The 12,306-nt window shown below is 34.3% G+C and overlaps 1 protein-coding gene across 2 annotated transcripts in view; it reads right to left on the reverse strand.

Moving 5' to 3' along the window:
- Nucleotides 1-11,448, reverse strand: part of Ric1 (RIC1 homolog, RAB6A GEF complex partner 1) — a 96,632-nt gene extending 85,184 nt beyond the window's left edge. For both annotated transcript variants that reach the window (XM_010620828.2, XM_010620827.2), the window contains exons 1-2: nt 11,379-11,448; nt 6,360-6,467 (exon numbers count right to left, since the gene is read on the reverse strand). In XM_010620828.2, coding sequence (XP_010619130.1) covers nt 6,360-6,467; nt 11,379-11,423 — 153 coding nt within the window. In that variant the 5' untranslated portion in view covers nt 11,424-11,448. The remainder of the gene's footprint in view (nt 1-6,359; nt 6,468-11,378) is intronic.
- Between the last annotated feature and the right edge of the window lie 858 nt (nt 11,449-12,306).

Genomic DNA, 12,306 nt, shown 5'->3' on the forward strand with positions numbered 1-12,306 from the left:
AAAAAAAAAAAAAAAAAAATCAATAGCATCCCTGTACACAAATAACAAACATACTGAGGGAGAAATTAGGGAATGTCGGGAGCCATTCTACCTAATTTTGGGGGAAAACCATTTCACCTAGGGAGGGACAAATTCCTTATCAGCTTAACTCATTCCTCCTTCTGTTTGCTCAATTCACTGTCCGAATCAACTTAAATTCCTCACCAACCTAAGCTCATCAGTGTAAGATGCTTGTTGCCAAAGGACCACCACCACTCTTCCAGTCATCTGTTACTTCCTCCAATTGTAAGATCCTGTCAATTATGGAATAATCACCCTCTGAGTCACCTGATACTCTCAACCCAATAATGGCAAGCTTGGAGTGTCTTTGACAGCTCTGAGGCATCGATATCCCAGCCCCCCATTATACTTTCAAATTATTCAAGTCCCTATTGTCTTTTTTCTTTAGCCCTCACTGTTCCCCTTTCTAGGCAGTCAGAAGATTGATTGAACTCTGATAAGGGAAACACCACCATCAAGAAAAATGATGGGCTGGAGATTCAGTTTGTTGGTCCCGCCTCACAAGCACAAAGCCCTGGGTTCAATCTCCAGTACCACCCCCCAAAAAAATTTAATGAAGGAAATAAAAGTCCTTTATATTGAACACTGCAGTTCTCTGAAATGGGAGACTGAAGATATCAGAAAATGAAAACATACTCATCGTTTGATAGGTAGAATATAGTAAAAATGGCCATATTTTCAAAACTCATGCAGATTTAATGCAATCCCAATTAAAATATCAATAGCATACTTCACAGAACTAGAGAAAAGAATCCTAAAACTCCCTTGGAATCAGAAAAGACCTAGAATAGCAAAAGCAATTCTGGGAAACAAAGGCAAGGCAGGCAGCATCACTATCCCTGATTTGAAATTATACTACAAAGCTACTGAGATTAAAAACAGCATGGTACTGGGAAACAGATAACCCTGAGGATCAATGAACAGAAGATGCAGAAGCAACTCCAAGTGTACCCAGCCACTTTATCTGTGACAAAAGGACCAAACACCTTCACCGAAAGAAAGATAGCCTCTTTAATAAATAATGGCTGGAAAACTGGTTTTACACATACCAAAGATTAAACCTAGACCCATATCTCTTACTATGCACTAAACTAAAACTGAAATGGATTGAAGATATAACTTCAAACAATATGCTAGAAGATAAAATACATAAAACTGTAGAAGACATAGGTGTAAGCAAAGACTTTATGAACAAAACCCCAATCACACAGAAAATATTACAAAAAATCAACTGGGATCTCACCATATTAATAAGCTTTTTCACAGCAAAAGAAAGCACCAACAGAATGAAGTGACTACCCTCAAATGGGAAAAACTTTTTACCAGCTATTCGTCAAAGGACTAATGTCTAGAATATACAATAACTAAAAAATATCAGACCTTTCAAATTTAAAGGCCCAATCAAAAAATGAGTATCTGAAATGAAAAGATACTTCTCAGAAGAAGTATCAACAGGAAATAAATATATAAAAAATGTTCAATATCACTGGTCATTTAGAAATGTAAACTAAAACAATGCTGAGATTCCATCTCACTTCAGAAAGAATGACTATCATCAAGAAATCAACCAATAACAAAGCAAGGCTGTGGGGAAAAAGGAACCCTTCTCTACTGCTAGTGGGAGTGTAAACCAGTAAAATCAATACGGAAATCAGTATGAAGATTCCTCAAAAAACCCAAACTAGAGGTTCCATTTGACCATTCTCCTTCTTGGTATCATCTCAAAGAGATAAAAGAATCATACCACAGCAATTTATGGAAACCCGTGTTTACAGCAGCACAATTTATGATAGCCAATAGCTAAATGTTGGAAACAGCCCAGATGCCCAACAACAGATGAATGGATAAAGAAAATGTGGTCTTTATATACAACACAATACTACTCTGCCATGAAGGATAAACTTGGGACATTTTTAGGTAAATGCATGCACCTTAAGATCATACTTTTAAGTGAAATGAGTCAGATATATGTGTTTAAATATTTCATTGTTTCTGTTGTGTGAGAAACTGAAAGCATAAATAAGGACAAAAATGGATGAAGGAAGTAGGAAGAAAATGTTCCAATGGGAAGGAAAGAAGGGAGGGAGAATGGGGAAGGGAAAGAAGGGAAAAGGGGGGAAAAGGTAATAGAAGAAAATGGAAAAGTTTTACAAAAAAGGAGGGGAAGAAAGGTTGAAGGAAGCAGAGGAAAATGGGGAAAAGAAGAAGAATCAAGATATAGTATGTACAGGTATAAACTGCCTATGATGAATGTGATTATATATATCAAGAGTAACAAAATTTAAAAATAAATTACACACAAAACAAGCCCAAAAGACTCCAAGATTTATTATTATGATAACTATGAGCAAGACATGGCGGTACACATCTGTAATCCCAGCATTTGTGATGCTAAAGCCTAGACTACACAGCAGTGAGAACCTGTCTCAAAAAAAAACAACTTCCCAAAGAGCTCTATAGTGCAATCCCTATTGTTATGGCTTTTCTCTAGATATTCTCCCAAACCCTATACATTCATAGGTGGGGCTTTTGGGAGGTGGCTGGATCTAGGGCAGCAATAGCAAACCTTTTTTTTTCCCCCCTTATTGAGTTTACTGGTACATTTTAGGTATACAGTACAGTTACATTCATTATTGGGATCTTGTACCTTTACATGACAGGTCTTGGTTCTCACTTTTTTCCCTTGCCCCTGCCCTCCTCCTTTCACCCCCTCCTCCCCTCTCCATTTACAAACACTTTTCCATTTTCTCTTATTTTTTCTTTTCCCTTATTACCTTTCCCCTACCCTTCCCACTTTCCCTACACCATTAGCCCTTTTCTTCCTATTTCACACTGTCAATTATCTCATTAGGATCTTATGTACTATTATAGTTTTTCACAACAGAAACTATTCAGTTTACACATGTGTGACTTATTTAATTCACTTAGGAGTATATCTTCAATATGTCTCCATTTTCCTATGAATGAATCTAATTTCTCATTCTTCATGGCTGAATAGTATTCCATTTTATAGAAAAACCACATCTTCTTTATCCAGTCTCCAACTGATGGGCAAATGGGCTGTTTCCAAGTTTTAGCTATTACAAACTGTGCTGCTGTAAACACAGGTGTGCATATATCACTGTGATATGATTCTTATTAATTCTTTTGGAAAGATACACAGCAGAGGGATGGCTAGGTCAAATGAAACCTCTAGTTCCAGGTCTATGAGGTTATCTCCATATTGATTTCCATAGTGATTGCACCAGTCTGCATTCCCATTAACAGTGGAGGTTTTCTTTCTCCCCACAACCCTGCCAACAATTGTTACTGTGTGATTTCTTGATAGCAGCCATTCTTTGTGGGGTGAGGTGGAATCTCAGTGTTGTTTTCATCTGCATCTCTCAAATGACCAGTGATGTGGAACATTTTTTCATATATTTACTTGCTGCTTTTACTTCTTTGTCTCAGAAACGTCTGTTCATTTCAGATGCCCATTTTTGAATAGGGTCTTTATATTTGGGGGGGCTAACTGTTTTCAGTTCTTTATATATTCTAGATAAGAGCCCTTTGTCTGAGGAGCAGCTGTTAAAAATTTTTTCCCACATGGTAGGTTGTCTTAGTTTTGTTGATGGTTTCTTTTGCAGTGCAGCAGCTTTTTAATAAGATGAGATCCCACTTGTTGATTCTTTCTGCTAGTTCCCGAGCTACTGAGGATTTGTTCATAAAGTCTTTTCCTATGCCAATGTCTTCAACAGTTCTGCCTAACTTATCTTCCAGCAAGTTTAGTGTTTCTTTTTTAGTATTTATATCTTTAATCCACTTCAATTTTAGTTTAGTGCATGGTGAAAGATAATGGTCTAGTTTTAATCTTTGGCAGGTTGAAATCCAGTTTTTCCAACACCGTTTATTAGAGACTATCTTGCCTCCAGTGAGGATGGTCAGCTCCTTTGTCAAAGATGAGGTAGCTGAGTACATCTGTAGTTGTTTTTGTATCTTCCAGTCTGTTTCACTGATCCTCAGATCTGTTTCTTTGCCACTACCATGCTGTTTTTATCACAGTGGCTTTGTAGTATAGTTTGAAGCTGGGGATTCTTATACCTGCTGCCATGTCTCTGTTGCCTAGGTTGGCTTTTGCTATTCTTGGTCTCTTCTGGTTCCAAATGAATTTTTGGATTATTTTTTCTAGTTCTGTGAAATATAGTGTTAGAATTTCAATTGGCATTGCATTCAATCTGTTTAGCAGTTTTGGTAGGATGCCCATTTTCACTATGTTGATTCTTCCTACCCAGGAGCAGGGGATATCTTTCCGTTTTCTTATATCCTCTTCGATCACTTTTTTCAGAGTGCTGTAGTTTTCAGTGTATAGGTCTTCTTGTTTCTTTCATTAGATTGATTCCTAGATATTTCATTTTTTTGAATGCTACTCTGATTGTTTTCCTAATTTCATCAAACAGCAAGTGGTAAGACAGAGCAAATCAGGAGGTCAAACTTCTATCTCTGACAAAAACTTACAATAAACACAGATTTTAAGTCTTCCATTTTTATAAGCTTTGTAAATCTATTTCTGTTCCTCATGTATTTTTATTACTATCAATTAATATATACTTTAATAGACTCCTGTAGATTGCACTGAATTTAAAGGTTTGTCAACTCAACTTCTTTGAGAATGTTTCATGTGGTGATGTTCCACACATGCTACTGTACAAAGTACTTCCTTAACACTTCATACCAAGTACTGACCATTACATATGCTAACTCATCAATTAACCAAGAGTGCACTTATACCTATATTTTATTTTTGTGAAGTCCTGCTGTACTGACAGATTCTGTCTAGAATTTTCTAATCTTTGTATTATTTTCAGTGAGCTAGAAATATTGTGATGAGTACTTAAAGTCTGGTAGTGTTAACTTATATTATATTCTTTTGAAATAGCTACAGTATAATTCATTGCATAATGAAAACAATATTTTGCCATGTAATTCAATAATAATCCATGCTCCAATGTGTTTTAAAAGTCTGATCCACAAAGTCCACTTTTCTTTTTATCAGTTCTTTTGACATGAGTACAAACAGTAAAAATAATATAAACATCCCAGTATGTGTGGCATTTGAAATGCATGAACTTGTAACTCTTCTGATCTATAGGAAACCAAACAGAAGAGTAAAGTATTGAAAACATCACATATGGTTGCAGTGAGCACTGTTCAATTCTATCTGCTGTTGTAGCTTGAAGAAGTCACAGACAGAATATAAATATGTGAACATATTTGTAGTTCAATAAAACTATTTATGGACACTAAAATTTAGATATCACAATTTCCAAGTGTAAAAAAATATTCTTTGATTTGTTTCGATCATTTAAACATACAGTAATTATTTTGAGTCCACAGACTATATATAAATAGGCAGCAGGGTAGATCTGGAATCTGTTAGTCTGCCAACTTCTAATACAGCAAGTGCAGAATAATTCAACACAATTGACTATTTGGTACATTTTCGGATTATTAATATAATACAACAGATGAGAAAGAAAACTGACAGGAAGATAAGTGGTCTAATGGTTAAGAGAATAAAATATGAATTCCCAAATTTACATTTTATTTATCCAATGTACACCATTTGTGTGATGTTAGATATAGCTTAATTTTCAGAGCCTCAATTTATTCAATGTATTATGAAGGATAATTTAATTCAAAGCACAGATCTAAAAATGAAATGAGATAATCATTTCAAATTGGTAACACTTACAATGAAAATGCTCAATACATGTTAACCATATATGTTATTGCCACTGCAAATCAGATGAAAATGACACCCCTAAATATGACAGTGATAAAATATACACTGAAAAGATAAAATTAACCAATTATAGACACATGTAATAGAGTAAGAAGTGCAGAAACTCAAAAGCTATAAAAATTTAATATGATACAATCATATAAAGTTTATTATTTTGTGGAGTATCCTTTGAAATGGAAGGCAAAACTTAAATATAAATTCAAGAATACTGTATAAATATGAAAAATAGCTTTAAAAAACTGGATCGGATTTCAGGAACAAAAGAAGAAAGTGAGACAGTCAGATAATAGGTCCCATGTTTAGGAATGGCAGGATGTAATAAAGTCAACAAAGATACAGTAGGTAGAAGAACAGAACATAGTATATACATAAGAGAATTAACCACGGCAATTCTTATCATAGGAAGATAAACGCTTACATATTTGAAAGATTAAAAGGAAGCCATCTAAGAGAAGCAAACTTAAATACAATATAATGATTCCATAGGAAAACAATTAAAGTTGAAAAATCTACTTACTGAAACAGCTATCATGGTACTATTTGGCCTCCATTCAGCTTGTTTATAGGATCCAAACTGAGTAGATGATTTTGCAGGTTCCTTGTAGGTTACAATTAATACACTAGGCTGGAAAAAAATAGTGTTTTCATTAATAGCTCATAAAAACATAAAAAAACTTCAATTAACTTATAAAATACTCTGAAAACATCTTAAAAGATAATAAACCTAATGTTAAATCATCAACTTTCAAAACTCCAAGCAAATCAGACAGTATTAACCTTTACCTATTAAAAAAACTGAATCAATAATTAGTAACTTTCCAAAACAGAGCCAGCCCCAATGTGATCACTGGTGAAATCAACCAATACTTGAAGAAATTATACAAGTCTTGTACAAAGCCTTCTGGAGGACAGAAGGGGCTAGGGTACGAATGATAATCCTAAATCACTCTACAAGGCCAGTATTATCTTAATACCAAAACCAGACAAAGGCAATATATGAACACTACAGACTAAAATCTCTCATGAACATAGGTGCAAATTCCCAACAAAATGTTAGTAAACCAAGCCTAACAATATATAAAAAGAAGTATGCACAACCAAGTGGGATATATCCCAGGCATGCAAGACTGTCTCAGCACCAGAAAATAAATGACTATAATCTATCACATCAACAGGATAAAGGAAAAAATTACATAATATCAATAAAAGAAAAAACATTTGATGTGATCTAACAAGTATTCATGATAAAAACTCAACAAAGTATAGAGAGGAACTTCTCCCATGTGATAATGAGCACCTACAAAAACCCCACATTTAATTTATTTAGAGAGAAGCTCAAAGCTGTCCCATCAAGTTCAGGAAGAAGGCAAAAATCTTCAGTTTTTCAACACTGTACCAAGAGTCCTAACTGAAGTAAATGGTATACATACTGAGAAGGAAGAAATAAAACTATTTATCCATAGATACCACGATCATCTGTGGAGAAAATCTGAAACAATCAATAAAAACCAAACCTTCAAAACTACTAAGCAAAGACAGCAAAGTGCAGGATACAAAGTTAATACGTAAAAGTCAAACACTTGCAATGAATAAGTGGAATTCGTAATTTAAAACATTTATGCATTTACACAGTCCCCCAAATGAAATACTGTGTCTAATAGAAGATTTATATGAGGAATACAACTAAGATGAACTATACCAAATAAATGAGCATATGTTCCAGATTAATGGATATGAAGAGTCAGTAATACCGATGTCAGTTCTTCCCAATCTGATGTACAGACTCAATATAATCTTAGACAAAGTCCTAGCAAGTTATTTTGTGGCGGTCAACAAACTCTAAACTTTATACAGAGAGGCAAAACACCAAGGAGGGTCAACTCAATATTGAAAAATATGCTGAAGAATGGTTACTGCTTAACTTCAAGACTTAAAAAGCTAAATAATCAAGAGTACATGGCATTGGTGAAAAAGAAACAAACTGGTCAAAGAAACGCAATGGAGAGCCTAGAAACAGACCCACATAAATGGAATTAACTGATCTTTGACAATGGAGTAAAGGATACAAAGGAGAAAAGAGTCTTAAACAATGGTAGAACAATGAACAAAAACATTCATTAAAAAGAATCTACATCCTTCACAAGAATTAATTCAAAACAAATCACAGTCCTAAATGTAAAATGTAAAATTCTTAGAAAATAACTCTTAGAAGCAGAAAAACCTAGAGGACCCTAGGTATGGCAACAATTTTTTATAGACAATACAAAAGGTACAACCTTCAACAGAAATAACTGATAAACCAGACTTCATTAAAATCTAAACCATTGCGTGAAAAACAATCAAGGGAATGAGGACAGAAAGCCACAGACTTGGAGGAAATATTTGTAAAGGACATAGTTGATAAAGAACAGTTACCAAAAAAAAAAAATCTAAAAAACTGATTTTTAAAAATAGGCAAAAGAACTCAAAATATACCACACTAAAAAGATATAAATCAAAAATAAACATGGCAAGATGTTTAACATCTTATGTCCTTAGAAAAGCAAACTGAAGCAAGATACCACTATACTCTTATTAGAATGGCCAAATCCAATACTGATACCAAATGCTAGTGAGGATACAGAGCAATAGGAACTCTCAGTTACTGCTGTTGAACGCAAAATGGTACAGGAACTTTGGAAGATAGTTTGGCAATTTCTCACGAAAACTAAACATACTCTTACATATGATGTAGCATTTGCAGTCCTTAATATTTATGCAAATTAGCTGAAAATATGTCCACACAAAAACTGACATGGCACTTTTACTCATAAAACTATCAAAAGTTGGAAGTAATCAAAATACCTTCAATAGGCTTAAGACTAAAAAATAAAGTCTTTTAAATATATAAAGATAACCCACAAAGAATTCAACCAATATCTACTACATAGCTAAGGAGGTACAATTTAATAAACCAAAAAGCAATGAGCTCTATTATCTTATAAAACACATAGGCTATGTGGAAAAACAAAGTATATGTAAGAAGAATTCAAGGAAACCAGGCTACATATATTCAAACTCTACACTGTGATAATGATGCTGTATTTGGACTTCAGCATTTCAAGCACTTTGATATTCATTACATTTTTGGTAGGGAGTTTAAATGCTGTAAGTAATGAAATAATGTAGAAGATAGCCAGGAAACTTCAATGAAACAGATTTTGAAGAATCTAGAAGAGTAGTATGGTTTAGTACAAGGAAGTAGTATCAGCAAAACTTAAGTGGCACTCAAAACAATAAAGAAATTAGATTGAACAATGGGTTTACTGTGGGACACTAGAAAGACAAAAAGGTTAAATAGTGTAGACCAATTATTAAAGATCTCATATGCTAGAATGAGGAATTTAGCCTTAATGCTATAAGTAACAGTCATGTTTCTATTTCCCAATTATATAAGATTTATACAAGATTTACCAAATAAGCCAGGCATAGTGGGGCACACCTGTAATCCCAACACTTAAAAGGCTGAGGCAAGAGAGCACTACCAGGAGTTCAAGGCCAGCCTGAACTACATAGCAAGACCCTGCCTGAAAAAAAAATTTTTTGTCAAAAAATAAATTGTACTGATACTGCTAAAGCAAAGAATAACGTCTAAATGAAACTGGTATTTAACTAACAATCTACAGTACTGTAAGTGGAAAAGAGACTTTAGAAAAAATTCAAAAATAATTTTCTATGAAGTGATTTCAGACAATAGCAGGAAAACTTGGACTAACTGTCCAGTAGATAACAACTGTTAAGATTCTAAAACTAAAATTTCAAGGCAATGGAGAGCAACCTAAGTAGGCAAGAACTGGATTGTGGCTTCAAGTGAAAGGGTGTGCCACGTAAGACTTGTGGATCTGCCGCTTTTTGCCAAAAGGTACAACTCAATTTGTGCCTGGCACAGGGTAATAGAAAGTCATAGATTTGCTGGTTTTGAGGCATCAGGAAACAGTTTCCTGATATTACTACTGGAAAGTTATGGAGAAAATTCTAAAAGGAATGGTGTCTCAGTCAAGATCAACCTCAAAAATGCATGTGAACTCTAACATTTAATAGGCCAACTAATCTGCATCTGTAAGGGAAGACTACTGCACATGAAAAAGCAGTAATAATTGGTAGTTGAGAGAAAACGGTAATGTCAGATATTGTCTACCACAAAGGAAACTGAATTTGAAGTCTACATTCACATGAAGTAACAGCCTGAGCAACATATATAGATGTTCTTCATAACCGTATATCAAAAATCTGGCCTCTATATAGTATAAACTGTGCATTACATATGACATCAAAAAAATCAGTAAACATGGAAAGGAACAAGAAAAGAGAAAGTGACAGTCAAGAAATTTTAAAGCAAAAATTATAAATAGTATGCTGAAGGACTTAAAAGTATATTCATAATGAATGGGATAAAAAACTCAAAACAAACTATTTTAAAAAAAATAATGAGGGCCGGGGATTTAGCTCAGTGGCTTGGTGGCCTGCCTTGCAAGCGCAAGGACCCAAGTTCAATCTCTGGCACCTAAATAAATAAACAAACAAACAAACAAACCAATGAAAATTCTAAGCTGAAAAACAACTAAAAGCTCACCCATTTTTATAAATTATACAAATAAATCTGTAATAAATAAAATTTATCTAATCTGAGAAAATGAAACAGGATAGTATAAGCAGTATAAAGAACAAGAGTGATCATTTCAAGCAACAATAATAGGAGTCCAAGAATAATAAAAGAGAATGGGGCAGAAAAATATATATGAAAAAATAATACCTGAAAATTTCCCAAATTAAAACTTTAAGACTCAAAAAAAATTTGACAAGCTAGAGTTTGAGACAGGAGGATCCTGTGAATTTGAGGGCAGCCTGGACTACATAAGTACAAGGTCAGCCAATCTCACAAATAAAAATATATTAAAAAAAATAAGACTTGACAAATCTCACACAGAATAAAAAAAATCATATCACATTCAAACTGAGAAAAACCAAAGATAAACAGGCACTCTTTTTGGGGGACATGGTGGTGGGGTGGGTTACTGGAGATTTAACTCAGGTCCTTGTACTTGCGGGGCAGGCAGTGAAACCACTGAGCTAAATCCAGGCCCTAAATAGGCATCCTGCAAGAAGCCAACAGAGACAGAGAGACAGACAGACAGACAGACAGACAGAGACACACACACGCGCACACACACACACACACACACACACACACACACACAGAAAGATTCATTTATCTACTGTTGTCTGTAAAATGGGATAATACAAAAAGGAGTTGAAAATAAAACAGAAAAACATACCATGCAAATAATAAACCAAAACGGTTGGAATGATACTAAATTCAGATAAAATAAGTTTAACTTAAATACTACTACTAAAGATAAATATTTCCTAATAATGAAATGGTGAATTCATTACGAAGGAAAACTATTATACTTGTACCTACTAATAAAGCTTTAAAATATATTAAAGAAAAATGTAAATGATTAAGAGACAAATACACAATTATAATCAGTGATACCTCAGTCAGTAGTTTATAAAGTTGGATCAAAATATAGTTATTCATTCTTCTGTGTCAGAGGCTGGAAATTTTCTGAAAAGCATCTAAGAGAAAATCACACAGACTCTGTGAGACACAATCTGTCATATACTCCTTTTTTTTTCTTCTGCATCTTTCCTTTAAATAACCTTTAAAGCACAAAACCATTCTTTGTTTCCAAACTACACAAAAAAAGACCTCCAAAAGGCCAGATTGCCAACTCTTCACTACTCTGTACCATTCATTCCCACACCATAATCAGCTTCTAGCTCCCCTGGTGTTCTGCTGAACTAAATGTTTTGTTTCTCAAGGGTAAACTAACATGTGCACGCGTGCGCGTGCGCACACACACACACACACACACACACACTCAATTTTCCTGGCCACTTTTCAATTCCATGATCTTGGAGCACTTAGTTTCCACCAGTTAAGAGTTTCAGTGTCTTTCCTCATTTTTCATGACACTGCCATTTTTCTGAAAATAATAGTTCTGGATTTCTTAGGATGTCCCTCCATCTGTATAAGTCATTCTATCTCAAACTCACAGGCATTAACTTTAGCACTCTCTGTGGATCTTGCCTGTTGCAATTATGTGGCATTCTAATGGCAGGTAGTATTCTATTTTCTTCACTTTTCTATAGTTAGATTTGGAACATTTCCGTAAGGAAAATTGGCCCCTTTTTATTTAATCATTTATGTAAATACAAATTCATGGATACTTTTAATTTTAAGCCAATAGTACCATGGTTTGTTGCTCAAGTTGTTTCAATTCTGACAGAAGAAAGGGTTTCAGGCTAACTCCTATAGCCCTTGAGGGGGGAAAGGGATTTTAGTTCAGTGGCACCATGCCTGGCATGAGACCCTGAGTTCAAACCCTGGTACACAAAAAAAAAAAAAAAAAAAAAAAAAA

The sequence above is a fragment of the Fukomys damarensis genome, unplaced genomic scaffold (genome assembly GCF_012274545.1).
Source record: "Fukomys damarensis isolate Sample0158 unplaced genomic scaffold, DMR_v1.0_HiC HiC_scaffold_31, whole genome shotgun sequence".
In the NCBI taxonomy this organism is placed as follows: domain Eukaryota; kingdom Metazoa; phylum Chordata; class Mammalia; order Rodentia; family Bathyergidae; genus Fukomys; species Fukomys damarensis.